This window comes from Cyanistes caeruleus, chromosome 3, assembly GCF_971803275.1.
Source record: "Cyanistes caeruleus chromosome 3, bCyaCae1.hap1.1, whole genome shotgun sequence".
Lineage (NCBI taxonomy): Eukaryota > Metazoa > Chordata > Aves > Passeriformes > Paridae > Cyanistes > Cyanistes caeruleus.
In genome coordinates this window covers 1,060,863-1,077,527 of record NC_141703.1, presented here as the reverse complement: position 1 = coordinate 1,077,527, position 16,665 = coordinate 1,060,863, and the positions used below count along the sequence as shown (strand labels likewise).

General features: G+C 59.0%; 1 protein-coding gene across 25 annotated transcripts in view; it reads right to left on the bottom strand.

Annotated features, from left to right (window-relative positions):
* The window catches only part of STIM1 (stromal interaction molecule 1), a 73,876-nt gene that overhangs the window by 15,427 nt on the left and 41,784 nt on the right, over positions 1 to 16,665 (bottom strand). For 15 of the 25 annotated variants that reach the window (XM_086883859.1, XM_086883850.1, XM_086883844.1 and 12 more), the window contains 5 exons: positions 13,477 to 13,654; positions 11,095 to 11,272; positions 5,551 to 5,718; positions 3,928 to 4,028; positions 3,013 to 3,248 (listed from right to left, as the gene is read on the bottom strand). In XM_086883859.1, coding sequence (XP_086739985.1) covers positions 3,013 to 3,248; positions 3,928 to 4,028; positions 5,551 to 5,718; positions 11,095 to 11,272; positions 13,477 to 13,654 — 861 coding nt within the window. Of the gene's footprint in view, positions 1 to 739; positions 821 to 3,012; positions 3,249 to 3,927; positions 4,029 to 5,550; positions 5,719 to 11,094; positions 11,273 to 13,476; positions 13,655 to 16,665 lie in introns of all 25 variants that reach the window. The other 10 variants (XM_086883840.1, XM_086883856.1, XM_086883839.1 and 7 more) reach the window with 1 other exon arrangement.

Here is a 16,665-nt window from a genome sequence, read left to right as displayed (position 1 = left end):
AAGGGAAGGGAAGGGAAGGGAAGGGAAGGGAAGGGAAGGGAAGGGAAGGGAAGGGAAGGGAAGGGAAGGGAAGGGAAGGGAAGGGAAGGGAAGGGAAGGGAAGGGAAGGGAAGGGAAGGGAAGGGAAGGGAAGGGAAGGGAAGGGAAGGGAAGGGAAGGGAAGGGAAGGGAAGGGAAGGGAAGGGAAGGGAAGGGAAGGGAAGGGAAGGGAAGGGAAGGGAAGGGCTGGCACATCAGCTGCTCCCTCCCACCACAGCCAGCGCTCGGCCCTGCTCCCAGGGGAAGGCATCCAGGGGAAGCCAAGGCCAGGAGGCACTGGGCTCCAGGCACAGCTCTCCCCAAGAGTTCACCCAGGGATTCTGAGGGAGCACGGCACCAGCTGCACCTGCAGGGAGGGATGGGGCAGCAGGGAAGGAGGTGGGATGGGACAGGGAATGCTGCCACCTCCTCCTGGCCTCACTGGGTCCTTCATCCCCACCTCAGGGGTAAAATGGAGTGAGTCCAACCCTCCAGATTCCCTAACTGCACCCAGGAGCACGTGGGAGCTGCAGCTGAGATTCTTCTTCATCCCACCAGACTCTTCCCAGGGTTAGTACAGGTGGCGATGGCTCAGTGAGGAGAGACACATTCATTAGTTCCCGTGCCAGAAAGGTGGGAAACTGGTGGATGTATTTTAGTCCAGAAAAAGGCCAGAGGGCAGAAAGAAAAAAAAAGAAAATATAATTGAAGAGAACCAAACCAGGGTATTTCCAGAGGGACTGATCCTCCGAGGACAGCGAGGAGCGGTCGCTGAACCTGCGCCCGAAAAGCCAGGCTGCGTCTGGGGGGGCAGCCAGGTGGGAACAGGAAAAACAGCAAAGAGAGAGATGGGATTTACTGGGAGAAGCACCACGGGTCCTCAGTGACACATCTGAGCAGGGGAAACTCAGCACTGCTCTCCTAAGGCAGGGTTTGTACACAAAGGAAATAAATCCTCAGGGAAAGGCTCCCTTGCTTTGGGAACTGGAGCTCCCAGCGCTCGCTGCAGGGTGTGCCAGCTGCAGGGAGGGACAGGGGGCAGCTGGGCACACAGGGGGCAGCTGGGCACACAGGGGGCAGCTGGGCACACAGGGGGGCACACAGGGGGCAGCTGGGCACACAGGGGGCACAAGGGGAGCAGCTGGGCACACAGGGGGCACACAGGGGGGCAGCTGGGCACACAGGGGGCACAAGGGGAGCAGCTGGGCACACAGGGGGCACACAGGGGGCAGCTGGGCACACAGGGGGCACAAGGGGAGCAGCTGGGCACACAGGGGGCACACAGGGGGGCAGCTGGGCACACAGGGGGCACAAGGGGAGCAGCTGGGCACACAGGGGGGCAGCTGGGCACACAGGGGGGCAGCTGGGCACACAGGGGGCACAAGGGGAGCAGCTGGGCACACAGGGGGCACAAGGGGAGCAGCTGGGCACACAGGGGGCAGCTGGGCACACAGGGGGCAGCCGGGCACACAGGGGGGGCACAAGGGGGACAGGCTCTCTGCCCAGCTCTGCCATGGTGGAACTGGAACTGCTCCCTGGAAATGTCTCACTCCAGGGGTCTCAAGTCTGAAGAAACTAAGGCTGAAATCAGGATTGAAGGCTCACACCCGGCCCAGCTGAGGTCTCAGGTGTCACCTGGGACTGTACCCAAGCATCCCTGCCATCAGTGCCCAGCTGGGGCTGTGCCAGGCCTTTATCAGACACGTCCAGCCGGATTCTGATGGTGACTGGTGGTGACAAAGAGCAGGAGGTCTCTGTCCCCTGGAGCTGTAATGTCCCCAAGCACACCTGATCCCACAAACCGTGGCTCCAAGCCCTGAGCCTGCAGCACCCCTGTTCCTCCTGCACCACCCAAAGCTCTGTCTCCCCCTGCCCTGAGCCCCAGGCTGAGGGGACGTGGCCCTGGCACAGAGTCCCCTCCTGCAGCACACAGTGCCAGCCCCGAGACCCCTGTGCTCCTTCTCCTGCTGCCCACACAGCCCTGCCCTGGATGAGATGGAGCAGAGGGGCCAGAGCAGCTGTGGCTGCCAGCAGCTGGGGACAGTGGCAGGTGTGGGTGGAACTGGATGAGTTTCAAACCCAGTGCCCTCTGTGACTCCCTGATTCACTGACAGCCCTGGCCAGGGGCTGCTCCTGTGCCCCCAGCCCCTGGCACTGCTCTTCAGCTCCCTCACTCTCTCATACCCAGTGGGAAACTGTTTGGAAAACGCCCTTTTGGGAGGAGCAAGGCAGGATCTGGGCAAGCTAAAGGCAGGAACAGGCAGGGCTGAGTCCCAGCTGCTGCACAGAAGTGTCACCCAGCCCAGCTCAGCAGCTGGGGGCTCAGAGGCACAGGGTGATCCATGCTCAGCCCTCCCTGTGTGGGATCTGGACTCGGTGGAGCAGGGACAGCCACCCTGGGTGTCCCCCTGGGTGACCCCCAGCCCTGCACACGGGGGCCCAGCCTCTGCTCCAGGGGATGTTTAACAGGACCCCCAGGTCAGCAGACTGCTGCTCCCAGCCAGGATGGTGCAGCTCCAGCTGTGCCTCAGGAGGGGGAGCTTTGAGTCCTTTAAATCCCAAAAAAGTGCCTGGGCAAAGGGGACATCGGGATAATTCCTGTTCCTGTCTCACTGCCATGGCTACCCATGCCTTTGGCCGGGGGGTTTTTGGTAAATGCTTCAATCACTGAGTTCACCAGAACAGCACAGATAGAATGCAATGATGATTAACTTGCTAAATTACCAGTTCTGCTGGAATCAACAGGCTCCCAACAACCCCAGCAGTGGGGCCTGCCCTGTTAGGGATGCTCCTGATCCCAATGGACCAACTGTGGTCTTTGGGCATGGAAACCCCAACTTGGATCAACCCCTCCTGATGCAGGTGAACTACAGATGCAGGTCAGCTCTGAGTCACAGCCCCTAAGCCCAGCAGAGAGAGCCCCCATTCCCAGAGAGCCCCCATTCCCAGGGATCCCCCATTCCCAGGGATCCCCCATTCCCAGGGCTGACGTACACTGCATGGACATGGGTGACACCAGCTCCTCGTCCAGGTCATCCACGTCGTCGGTCATGATGAAGTGGGAGGGGTTGGGCCGGGGCGTGCCCATCCAGCCCGGGTCGATGTTGAGGGCGGAGGCCAGGGAGTGGATGCCGGGGTTGTTGACGATCTGGAAGCCGCAGAGGAGCTCGATCTGCTGCCAGCGGTGCAGCCGCTCCCGCAGCGCCGCCGTCACCTCGCTCAGAGCTTGTCTGGGGACAGGGACACACAGGGACAATGGAGGCAGCGAAGGGAAAACACCCCCTAAATCACCTGCAGGAGAGCCCATGGGGTCAGCTGTGCATCCTGAAATCCGAGACACTTCTCATCCCAGTTCCAGGAACACAGCCATTCAAAAATGCAGCAAAGTCAAGTGTCCAGGGATAATAAAAAGGGGGAATGGCTGCCAGTGGCAGAGGGCAGGGCTGGATCTTGGGATCTGGGGCAGGAATTGTTCCCTGGCAGGGTGGGCAGGGGCTGGGATGGAATTGCCAGAGCAGCTGGGGCTGCCCCTGGATCCCTGGCAGTGCCCAAGGCCAGGCTGGACATTGGGGAAGGGACAGTGGGAGGTGTCCCTGCCATGGCTGGGATGGCACTGGAGGGGCTCTGAGGTCCCTCTCAAATCAAACCATTCCAGGACAATCCCTTAAGGGTCCTGCAGCCTCCTGGAAGCTCATTCTGGCAGGAGTTTTATTTGCTCCAGGTAACTGTGATCCCTTGTTTCTCACAGGTAAAATCAGAAGAGGAGCAAGTCCAACCCCAGGTCATTGAGGACAAGAGAAGTTCAGCAAAATGAGCCCCAAAGCCCTGCAGAGGTGAGGCCACTGCTGCCTGGGCCAGGGGAGGGGTGGAGAGAGGCAGGGATGAGGGAGGTGTTGAGCAGACACTCACTTTGCAGTTAAGATTTTATGATCAACATCATCCAGAGAGGAACTGTGAGCGACATGGAACGTTCCAAAAAGGGTGTTTCGCTTCTTTTTGATCTTTTCAGCCTGCAATATCAACAGAGGAAGGTCACAGGAAGAAAACAACCTGATGTCTCCTCCAGGCCATGGACATCCTGGATGGGATGGGACAGGAACAGTCCCTGCAGCTGCCTGCACAGGTGGGAATAGTGGGAATGCTGTTCTCCCTGACACTGGCGTGAGGAATTCACCAGCAGCAAGTACCAGGCTGGGGATTTCATTCTCCCCTCCCCCAGTTTCCCAAAAAATCAGAGGGAACTGGACTGAAAAGGCTGAACTTTCAGGGCAGAGTTGGAGTCCCCATCCCTGGAGGGATTTCACAGCCCTGTGGGTGTGGGGCAGTGGTGGGCACTGCTCGGGGAATAGGTGGACTCAAAGGTCTCCAGGGGTTCCTCCAACCCAAACCATTCCATGATTCCATCAACCAGGAACCTCACTCAGTGAAGGGCTCTCACACACTGGCTGCTCTCCCCTGTGAATAACCACCAAACACACCCCAGGGTGTGGGCTGGGCAAGCTTTTTGGTTTGAGGTCATTTGTGTCATTGTATCACAAATTAAAGTCTCCTCCCAGAGTTCTTCCATTCCCAGCCCCGTGGCATGAACCTGGCACTGAGGAAAGCCAAGGATGTGGATGCAAGAACTGACACAGATAAAGGAAAACTTGGAATGGTAAAATGTTCCAATCAAAGCAGATTAAGGCAGACAGAGTTTTCCCTCCTGCCAGCTCTGCTGGCTCTGTGTGGCCATGGGGATGAGGACGAGTCTCAACAGCTCCCTGGGCTCATCCCTCAGGGCTGGCACACAAAATCCTGGATTGGGAATGCAGCAGTGATTCACCTCAGATCTCAGATTCCACTGCCTGTGCGTGCTCCTCACCTGCAGCAGGGACTGTAGTGGGAGCTTACAAAGCCTCCCAGGTACCCAGAGCAGCAATCCCTGCCCCACATTCCCAGGGCTCCAGGCTCCAACTGTGCCCAGGTTGGGACCTGCCCACCCTGAGAGCCCATGGCTCAGCATCCTCATCCTCATCCTCATCCTCATCCTCATTCTCATCCTCATCCCCATCCTCATCCCCATCCCCATCCCCATCCCCATCCCCATCCTCATCCTCATCCCCATCCTCCTGCTCAGCCCCTGCTCACACCTTGCTTGTGCTGCACTTTTACAAGATGCAGATTCAAGGCATGGAGGGAAACTGCCCTGAGCTGAGGGAGGGCAGGGCTGGATCTTGGGATCTGGGGCAGGAATTGTTCCCTGGCAGGGTGGGCAGGGGCTGGGATGGAATTGCCAGAGCAGCTGGGGCTGCCCCTGGATCCCTGGCAGTGCCCAAGGCCAGGCTGGACATTGGGAGCACCTGGGATAATCAAAGGTGCCCCTACCCAGGGAATGAGATGAACTTTAAGGTCCCTCTCAACCCAACCCAACCCAACCCAACCCAGCCCAGTCTGGGATTGCACAAAACAAAGAAGGTGCACAGAAATCAGCTCTCCAGGCTTCCCTCCCCAGCTCTCCCCACAGACCCAGCACGAGGCCGCTCCAGCTCTCACCCCTTCCTTGGCCACCAGCAGCTGCTTCTCTGCATTCTGCTTCTTGATGTTGTAGTACTGCACCTCCACCTCGTGGGTCAGCTGCAGCCACTTCTGCAGAGCCTCGGGGGCGGCCCAGCTGCAGTGGGACTCCAGCTCCTTCTCGGCGTTCTTCAGCGCCATCCGCACCTGCGGAGAAGTGCCCGGGACACCGTGGAGCAGCCGTGGGGACCCGGCCCTCCCGCAGCTCATCGTCCCCCGCCGCTGACAAATGGGAAAGGACTTCCCAGGCGGCTTCATCCCAGTGCTGGCAGCAGGAAAAGTCCTCTGGAAGAGCGGTGGCGCGCTGGGGACCGGGGAGAGGAGCCACCCACGTGCCAGGCCGCTGCTCCCGGCACCAGAACCCACCACGGGCCATTGCTGCCATCCTGGAACCGGGCTCCTGCCTCAGGAATTGCCAGCCAGCGCCACGCCGTGCTCCCTGTGCACCCCTCCCCGCCAGCTCCTCTGCCACCAGCCACGGGCAAAGCCCCTGGAGCCGATGGCACGGTGCTCAGGGCTGTGAACAGGGATTTCACTCGCATGGAGGATGCTCTGGGGCTTTTGTGCAGCCTCCAGAAAGCCGTGCAGAGCTCCCTGTAACTCCCCAGATCCTCCTGCGGAGGCAGAATCCCTGACAGGAGCGTGCAGGCGAGCCCTGTCTCACCACAGCTCCGAGCCAAGCCCAGGGAGCTCGTCAGGAGACAACTTCCACACGGAGAAAGTGAGAAAAATATTTAGACACAGAACATGTGCTGCTGGTCAGGAAAAGAAACAGCCAGGCTGGATCAGCCATTCCTGGGGTGTCTCCTTCCACCCCAGCCCAGGCTCCTGCACGCCCTGACATCCCACAGAGATCCAGGATTAGAGGGAATGAGAAGGCAGCTGAGGACACTGCAGCCTCGCAGGACAGCCTTGGGTGAAGGACACCACCAGGAATGGTCTCCTGCAGTGCCCAGCCTGTGGAGGGGCTCTCCCAGCCCTGCAGGAGGGAGCGTGTCCCACACTGCATGGACACACCGTGGGGCTGGGACACACAGCTGGGACACACCGTGGGGCTGGGACACACCGTGGGGCTGGGACACACATGGGGCTGGGACACACATGGGGCTGGGACACACCGTGGGGCTGGGACACACCGTGGGGCTGGGACACACCGTGGGGCTGGGACACACAGCTGGGACACACATGGGGCTGGGACACACCGTGGGGCTGGGACACACCGTGGGGCTGGGACACACCGTGGGGCTGGGACCACACATGGGGCTGGGGACACACCGTGGGGCTGGGACACACATGGGGCTGGGACACACCGTGGGGCTGGGGACACACCGTGGGGCTGGGACACACAGCTGGGACACACATGGGGCTGGGACACACCGTGGGGCTGGGGACACACCGTGGGGTGGGGGACACACCGTGGGGCTGGGACACACCGTGGGGCTGGGACACACCAGGGGGCTGGGGACACACCAGGGGGCTGGGGACACACAGCTGGGACACACATGGGGCTGGGACACACAGCTGGGACACACATGGGGCTGGGACACACCGTGGGGCTGGGACACACCGTGGGGCTGGGACACACCGTGGGGCTGGGACACACAGCTGGGACACACATGGGGCTGGGACACACCGTGGGGCTGGGGACACACCGTGGGGCTGGGACACACCGTGGGGCTGGGACACACCGTGGGGCTGGGGACACACTGTGGAGCTGGGACACACATGGGGCTGGGACACACCGTGGGGCTGGGGACACACCAGGGGGCTGGGGACACACTGTGGGGCTGGGCCACCACGGCACCCCAGGCTCGGGGGGCTGTGGTTTCCCACTGCACAACAGCTTTGCCTCCCACCCAGAGCGGCTCCCAGAGCTCCCCTGCTCCTGCAGTCCCAGCCCACGGACTCAGCCCTTTCCCTCACGGCGGTGGGCGGATGCACAAGCGTTTCTGTGAAGGATTGCTCACGCTTGGAGCTTTTCCCTGCACGGCTTTAACTCATCACAGCTCAGCGAGCCCAGCCCAGGGGGGAGCCAGCAGCCCTGGGGTACAGGCAGAGACCGAAACTCCCTGTTTTATCCATCCACACAGGGGCAGCCCCAAGGCACCACACACGAGGTCAAACACTTCCACTGTCTGTGTGTGATTTAGGGCTGTTCATCAGTAGGACATTGCCCAAATCAGTCCCAGAGTGCCAAACCCAGCCCCAGAGCCCGGGCTCTTCCTGCTGGGCACCAGCAGTGCCAGGTGCTGCTCCCAGCCCAGAGAGCTCTGAGCCTCACACACGGGCATCTGGGAGCTGGGAATGTGGAGAGAACACGGGTAGGAAACCTGTCACTGGTGGCTGGGGGGGAGGAGTGCTCGTAACGCTGACAGGAATGATTTTAGGGAATGGTGGGAAAGGGAAGTGCTGAGGAACAGGCAAGGAACAGTGGCTGAAATGAGTGTCCACGACCCAAACCCTCGTGGTTCTGCAGGGAATCTGTGCAAACAGCAGTTATTTTGTGTCTCCATTCTCCTGGGAAGAGCTTTAAGATTTCATTTGGATCACTAAGATCAACAATTTATAAGGAAATTTATAAAAAGTTGTACTCTGCCCTGGTGAGACCCCAGAGTGCTGCCTTCAGCCCTGGAGCCCAACAGCAGCACCTGGAGCTGCTGGAGCCTATCCAGAGGAGCCACAGAGCTGCTCCAGGGCTGGAGCCCTCTGGAGCCAGGCTGGGAGAGCTGGGGGTGCTCAGCTGGAGAGGAGAAGCTGCAGGGAGAGCTCAGAGCCCCTTGCAGGGCCTGAAGGGGCTCCAGGAGAGCTGGAGAGGGACTGGGGCCAAGGGCTGCAGGGCCAGGAGCCAGGGAATGGCTGCCAGTGGCAGAGGGCAGGGCTGGATCTTGGGATCTGGGGCAGGAATTGTTCCCTGGCAGGGTGGGCAGGGGCTGGGATGGAATTGCCAGAGCAGCTGGGGCTGCCCCTGGATCCCTGGCAGTGCCCAAGGCCAGGCTGGACATTGGGAGCTCCTGGGACAGTGGGAGGGCTGGAAATGGGATGAGATTTAAGGTCTGTCCAACCCACACCACTCTGGGATTCTATTCCACATTTCTGTGTTCTCTGGGTCTCATGTGGCCCCATGGGTGTCTGTGGAGGGTGACCCAGTGAGGAGAGAGGGGATGGATGAAGATCCTGGGAACAGGACATGTCTCCATCCCCAGCTCCAGTGTGGCTTTGGTGTTAAGAACCAGCTGGTGCAGAAGGTCTGGGTTAATGCTCCCCAGGAGCAGGGAATGTTGAACTGGGGGGAGCTGTGGGGTCAGAGGGGTGCCTGGTTAATGTCACGAGTGTCCTGGAGCTGCTGGCACGGTGCTGGGGTTACGCTCACACGGTGCTCGGGTGGGACACTCCGGTACTCACCTCCCCAGGGACCGAGGAACCCCAGAGGCCACGTCCACACCGCCTGCCCGGGCTCCTTCCAAACGGGAACGCAGGGGGAAGCGCAAGGGGTGAGAGCTGGGCTGGGAGCCAGGGCTGGGCACCCGAGGCCCACCTGAGGCCCCCCAGCCCATGTGGGTCAGAGCACAGAGCCCCGGTGCCCGTGGCAGGATGCACAGCCCGGGGAAGGGAGCTCAGTGGCCCCCGGGAGAGGAGGGCTGGCCACGGGAGGAGGCTGGCTAAGAGCGCTCCTGGAAATGGCACCGGGGCTCTGCTGCTGTCCCAGGCACAAGGGGAATTTGCACCCTGCACTGCCCCAGGGCTCCCAGGACACCTGCTCCTGCCTTGCCAGGGGAAGCCCTGCATTCCTGCCTCACTTTCTTCCCCGTCCTCCACGGTGGCAGAAAAGACTGAGGAGACACACGTGGCCTTGGAACATCGGGGAACCTGCCTGGCTCACACAGCTCTGGCTCCCAGTTCCAGTCTAAACTGATCTGTAACTCAGAGCCAGCTGAGAACTGTCCCTCAGGGGAGATAGGAAGCAGCTACTGGGATTGTGGGTTTGCATTTTCCTGTAGGTTTGGGGAGGTTAAGGTGGGATACTGGGGAAATTTCCTTATGGAAAGGGCTGTCCAGCCCTGGCACAGGCTGCCCAGGGCAATGCTGGAGTCACGTCCATGGAGAGATTTAACAAGATGTGGCAACTGGGGACATGGTCAGTGGTGGCCGTGGCAGTGGCTGGACTTGATGGTCTCGGAGGGTTTTCCCAACCCTTACACACCCTCTGATCCATGAGAAAACACGGGAAGCATAACTGAACTCATTCCAAATCCGACCTAAAACCATGAACACACATAAAGAGATGATTTATGGACTGAGGAGGGAGTCAGAAATCCCAGAGGGTGCAGCTCCAGGGCAACTCCAACCCCTCTGCTCCTGCTGGGATGCCACAAGGTACCAGCACCTGCCCTGCCTGGCACCACGGCACTGACCAAGATGTGTCATGGACACCACGGAAAAGAGACCTGGAGCTTTTCCTCCACAAAGGGGAGTGGGAAAGCAAAGGCAGAAGCAGCATCCCTGGATCCAGGGGTGGTGGAGAGCAGTGAGCAGTGGTGTCCCTGAGGCCGGCACTGGGCCCAGCACTGGGAAATGCCTTTGTTGGTGCCAGGCCACGGCTCCAGGGCAGCCCCACACACCGGCAGGGCCAGCCAGGGGCTGCGTGCTGCGCTCACACGCCGCAGGGAGGGCACGGGGCAGCCACGGGCTCCTGGCCAGGCTGCAGAGCTGGCACCGTGCCAGCCTCGGGCAGCTCAGCAGCACCAAGGGCAAGGGGCTGCACCCGGCCCGGGGCAATGGCAGCACAAACAGCCTGGCACAAGGGGCTGGGAGCAGCCCTGGGGAGAAGGAGCTGGGCATTGCTGGGAGAGGCTCCCCAGGGCCTGGCCACGAGCACTGGGAGCTGGGCTGATCCCACAGCGTGGGCAGCAGGAAAGGGATTGATTGGGATTGTGCCCCTGTGCTCAGGTGAGACCTCACCTGCAGAGCTGCCCCAGCCCTGGGGCCCAGCACAGGGAGCAGCTGGAGCTGCTGGAGAGAGCCCAGAGGAGGCCACAGGGATGGAACCCTCTGGAGCCCAGCTGGGAGAGCTGGGGGTGCTCAGCCGGAGAGGAGAAGCTGCAGGGAGAGCTCAGAGCCCCTTGCAGGGCCTGAAGGGGCTCCAGGAGAGCTGGAGAGGGACTGGGGCCAAGGGCTGTAGGGCCAGGAGCCAGGGAATGGCTGCCAGGGGCAGAGGGCAGGGCTGGATCTTGGGATCTTGGGCAGGAATTGTTCCCTGGCAGGGTGGGCAGGGGCTGGGATGGAATTGCCAGAGCAGCTGGGGCTGCCCCTGGATCCCTGGCAGTGCCCAAGGCCAGGCTGGACATTGGGAGCTCCTGGGACAGTGGGAGGTGTCCCTGCCATGGCAGGGCTGGCACTGGGTGGGATTTAAGAGCCCTCCTGGTGCAGACATTCTGTGTTTCTGTGATTTCCCAGAGGGATGAAGCAGCACTGCCCTCAGGACCACGTCTCTGTGGAGGTTCATCCCCCGAGGTGAGCCCTCACCTGCTCCAGCTCCTGCTCAGCGTATTTCTGGCGGCTGAGCTCGTTCTCGGTGCCCTCGCGCAGCTCCCGCAGCCTGTGTGCCTCCTGCTTGGCAATGCTGATCTCGTCCTGCAGCTTCTTCTCCAGGTGCACCTTCTCCACCTCCACCGAGCGGTGCTCCTCCTGCGCCTTCTGCAGCCTGCAGCACACAGAGAGAGACAGAGACAGTGCTGGGACAGCTCTGGGACAGTGCGGGACCGGGACCGGGATCAGGACCGGGACCAGGACCAGGATCAGGACCAGGACCCAGGGCTGCCCACCTGACCCTGCCCTGTTCACCTAGCCTGGGAAGAAAGGAATTGTCAGCTTTTCAGTCTCAGCTTTATTTGTTTATCAAATACCAAGAATTCCTTTGTTTTCCAAAGCACATCTGGATTTCCTCTAGTGAGTCTCAAACTAAGATCAATTTTTGGTATTTTTACCAAAGTGAAGACTTTGAGAAAATAAAGCAGGGGAAGATCTGCCAGAGCACATCAGACCACCCAGAAGGGATAGCTCTGCATTCCTCCTGCAAAATCCTGCAAATTCAGACATGTCTTCATCTTGCCCGGATGTTCTCATTCCTCCTCATGACAGAGTTTTATCAGTAGGAATATACAGCAACAACTCGGGAATGGTGGCAGCAATGAAAGCCTGGATCTCCATGGATCAGTGGATCTTCCCTGAGGAGCTGAGCTGTGCTGAGGCTCCCAGCAGGGCTGTGAGGTTGGCAGGGTGTTAGCTGGGCCAGTGACTCTCAGAGAGCATCCCATTGTTACCTGGGGCTCACAGCCCAGGAGCTTCCATACCATCCACGCATCCCCAAAGCACACCTGCCCACCCCTCAGGCTTCAGCAGGATGTGCCAAGGCTTGATCCTGCTGAGTCACTCAAGGGGCTGAAGTGTCAGTGCTGCAGGATGCTCTCAAAGCTGCTCTGAAGATGAATACAGGGTTTGGTATGGATGTTCCCAACTCCTCAAACTGCAGCAGCAGTGGCACTGGAGAGGCATCCCGTGCCTTCCAGGGTGTGCTCAGCACTGAGCCTCTCCCAGCCAGCACAGCCAGGCCCTTCCATCTCTGGCAAAGACATCTCTGAGCAGAACTCCAGCACAACTTCTCCAGGAGCACTGGGGCTGTCTGGAGATTTCACTGTCCCTGTGGCAGCTGAAGAGCCCAGCTGAACCTCGCTGGGCAAGGATGAGCAAGTGAAGGAATATTTCCCTTCAGGAGGCTCCCAAAGCTCCCCCTTCACCTCCCAGCCCCTGAGCTCGCTGCCCTCTGTGGAGGACGAGCCCTCCCGAGCTGCTCCGGCTCAAGGCAGTGCCAAGTTCCAGCGGTTTTGTGTTTCTTCCTGAGGGGCTTTAGAGCATTAGTTGAACTTCCCAGAAACATCCACTTGTTTACATGGCTCTGCCCTCGGCAGCAGGGCCCAAGGTCGTTCCCCACAGGCACATTCCCAGTTTGGAGCTGGAGGTGCCACCCAGCTGAGCCCTCCTGCCCCAACACCGCTGCTCCAAGAGATGGACACGGAGAAGGGATTCCTGTCTCCTCCCAGATGCAGAAAAAATAAACCAGACATTCTTTGGGAGTATTTCCAAGCTGGAACATAAGACCCCACGAGGCTGTGTGTAACCAGCTGTGGACTGGAGCCACAGAGGGGACTGGACCTTGTGCCAGGGGCACGTGGCCAGTGTGCCTCCGTGGCCAGGGAGTTCCCCGAGGGGCTCCACTCACAGCTCACAGGGCAGCCTAGTTAAGGTTTATCCTCCCAAACTCCACTGAAACCTCACAGAAAATGGTTCCAGCCCCAGACTATCCTGCTCTGTTATTTCCTAAATCCACCCTGAAAATACTCCATTGCCAGAGCACCCCACGGGTTTGTCATCACCAGGGCTGAAGGCTCCTCCCTGTTCCAGAAGATGCCAGAAGTGTCCAGAGGGTCTCTTGGAGCACATTCTCCCATCAGGAGCTTTACTGGCAACATTGCAGTGATTCCTGGGAGTAGAGACCCCATTCCTGAGGCTGCAGGATTTGATCCATATGCCAGAAGCCCAGATATTCCTATTTCATACTTCCAAATGATGTATTTTTTTAACTTTCCAAGCAATACGCTTTGATTGAGGTATTGATTGCTTCCCCACACAGCTCCAAGAATCCAAGGGGGGGATTTGTAAATCCTCTGACTGCTCCCACTGCTCCAACACGCTTTCCCCCCATCAAACGACCTTGGATGACAAATTCCACATGCAGGAGGTGGGACAAGCTCTAAGGTCCCTCTGAACCCAAAGCATTCCCTGGGGCTGTGACTGTGAAATGTAAAGGAATAAGGAGCAGGGAGAGCTGGACGGACAATGGGAACCCACCTCTCCTGTAGGTCATGGAGAGACTGCTCAGCCCTGTGGAGACCCTCCAGGTCCTTCATCATCTTCTTCATGTGCTCCTTGGAGTAGCGGTTCTGGATGTAGGCAAACCAGCAGCCGCCCACGCCGATGACGATGGACACCACCAGCATGAAGTCCTTGAGGTGGTTGTGACGAGTCACTGCAAGAGAGCACAGACACTGCTGGAGTCACAGGATCACAGCAAGAAACTCCAAAGGGCTGTGCCTGCACCAGGGTGGGACAGGGGAACTCGGGGGAATCCTACAAGGAATTGTGGCACAGGATCCACCAGGGGAAAAATTGACCTGGGTCAATACTTAAGGGGAAAAACAGAAGCTTGATGACATTTATTGGGTTTGGAGACACAACAATAACAACAAAAAAAGATAAAATTCTTTATCTTCCATCTCCAATTTGCCTGGCAATAAGTGGTCCAGGGGAAACTGCACATCCAGAGTGGCTGTGATCTCACAGGGCAGCACAGGTAGCTAGGAACAAAATAATTACTTGCAAAACACTGCTGAGATGGCAGAGCTGGGGCAGCTCAAGTGTCCAACTGTCAAGCTGCCAAACCTTCCATCAGAATCACAACTCAGTCTGGAAACTCCCTTTTTCAACAGTTAATTCAAAAAAAGGTGTTGATGCATGTGAGAGGATGAAAGTCATTAAGTGGGGGCTCAAGTGCTAAACAAAGCCCAAAAAGATGAGTCAAACACAATTTTTTCCTCTAAGTCAACCAAATGTGTGCTGGAAAAGCCACAAATGAAAGAGCAGCTCAGTTCAGTGAGCTGGGACTTCAGTGATCAGCATCCACTGGTTTTGAACCAAACAGCAGGCAATTCACACCAGGTACAGGGGAAAAATATCTCTACTGAAGGGGGCAGGGTGCCCAGAGCAGCTGGGGCTGCCCCTGGATCCCTGGCAGTGCCCAAGGCCAGGCTGGACATTGGGAGCAGCTGGGACAGTGGGAGGTGTCCCTGCCATGGCTGGGTGGATTAGACAGGGGCTGAAGCCCCTCCCAAGCCAAGCTGCTCTTTGATCCCAGCTAAAGCACGTCTGTCACGCTGGCAGAGCTGGGGGGACACAGGAGGGGACCTGGGAGGTGGAAGCTGCCCAGCAGCCCCACACCAGAGGGACACATGGGGGACAGTGCTGCTGCTCCTTTCCCTGTGGAGGGACAGGGACAGGACCCCCCCAAGGCCCAGGGGACACCCCCAGCACATGTGATCCATCCCTGCCTGCAAACACCCAGTGTAAATTCAACACTCAGAACTAAACGAGGTGAGAGCTGGCCCCGCTCCCCCTCCGGATGGATTAACACAACATCCTCTTCCGAGGGAGCAGATCCTGGCAAGTGGCTACAGATCCCTCAGTGTGAATCCTTTCAGCTCCCATCCGGACAGCAGCGAGGCTGATGTGTTCAGAGGATTTGTGTTCCAGCTCCCACAGCCACCACAGCCCTGCTCTCCTGCCCTGCTGCCCCCGCCGGGGCCATTCCCTGGCTGGAGCTGGGCACATCCAGGAGCTGCCTGGAGCAATCCCTGCCAGCCCCAGCCCAGCGTGACCCCCCTCCTGCCCCAGTGCTCAGCAGCGCTTGCACACATCCTTCCTCCTCACCAGCATTGCCCAAAGACACCCGAACGAGGAAACTCTAAGGAAAACTCAGCTTGGATGGAAATGTAGAAGCAATGGAATGGTTTGGGTTGGAAGGGGACTCAGAGCCCACCCAGTGCCAGCCCAGCCATGGCAGGGGCACCTCCCACTGTCCCAGCTGCTCCCAATGCCCAGCCTGGCCTGGGCACTGCCAGGGATCCAGGGGCAGCCCCAGCTGCTCTGGCAATTCCATCCCAGCCCCTGCCCACCCTGCCAGGGAACAATTCCTGCCCAAGATCCCAAGATCCAGCCCTGCCCTCTGCCCCTGGCAGCCATGCCCTGGCTCCTGGCCCTGCAGCCCCAGAGCAGAGGGCTCCAGCCCTGGGAGCATCTCCATTTTCTCACCTTCAATATAGATGCTTTTTTCTGGTATCTAATCCAAATCAACCCTCCTGCAGTTCCAGACCTTTCCCCCTTGTTCAATTATTTCACCTTCTTTCAAACACAAAGCCCAGGCAGAGCTGCAAACCCGGCAGGACATCAAGCCCTGCAGCTGAGCAGAACAATCAGTCTGTGATAAAGCTGTGCCTTTCCCAAATCCCTCCTTCCCTCAATAAAAGCAAAGGAGAAGGGCACAGCAGTCTGTTTTCCATGGTGTGTGTGGCTCTTCCTGCAGCCTCTGCAGGTGTGAGCTGTGCTGGGAGCAGCCATGGCCACATGAGTGCACAACAGGCTGTGCCAGCCCCGCTGCCAGGGACAAATCCAGAGGGATTTAAATCCCAGTGAAGTGCACAGGAACGATCTGAGGCTCCGTGGAACGGCCGCGGTGCCCTCGGTCTCTGCCTGGGGCACAGGAGCAGCAGGGAAAGAGCCGAAATTACAGAAAGTTCTCTCCCAAGTTCAGAAGCAGCAAAGCTGCACCTGCAGAGCCTCCAGCCCTGGGACACCAACAGCAGCAGCACCTGGAGCTGCTGGAGAGAGCCCAGAGGAGCCACGGAGCTGCTCCAGGAGAGCTGGAGAGGGACTGGGGCCAAGGGCTGCAGGGCCAGGAGCCAGGGAATGGCTGCCAGGGGCAGAGGGCAGGGCTGGATCTTGGGATCTTGGGCAGGAATTGTTCCCTGGCAGGGTGGGCAGGGGCTGGGATGGAATTGCCAGAGCAGCTGGGGCTGCCCCTGGATCCCTGGCAGTGCCCAAGGCCAGGCTGGACATTGGGAGCTCCTGGGACAGTGGGAGGTGGCCCTGCCATGGCAGGGCTGGGATGGGTGGGCTCTGAGGTCCCTCCCAACCCAAACCAGTCTGGGATTCCATGTTTCACCTGAAGTTGTGCTATTTTGTGCCAGATAAATTCCTGAACCACAAGAACAGAACCCCAAAGGGACAGACACAGAAGAAGCAATCACCTCATCTTGCTTAGATTATAATTGTACCATGCTCCCTTGCACTTGGATTAATTACAGAACTGAGGTGGTCAGACCTGTTTGCTGTAGGAAATGGCAGGGCTGGAGTCTGGCAGCAGGAACCAGAGCTGGAGGGACAGCAGGAGCCTGCAAATCCATGTGGAAACTGGCCATGGAAACT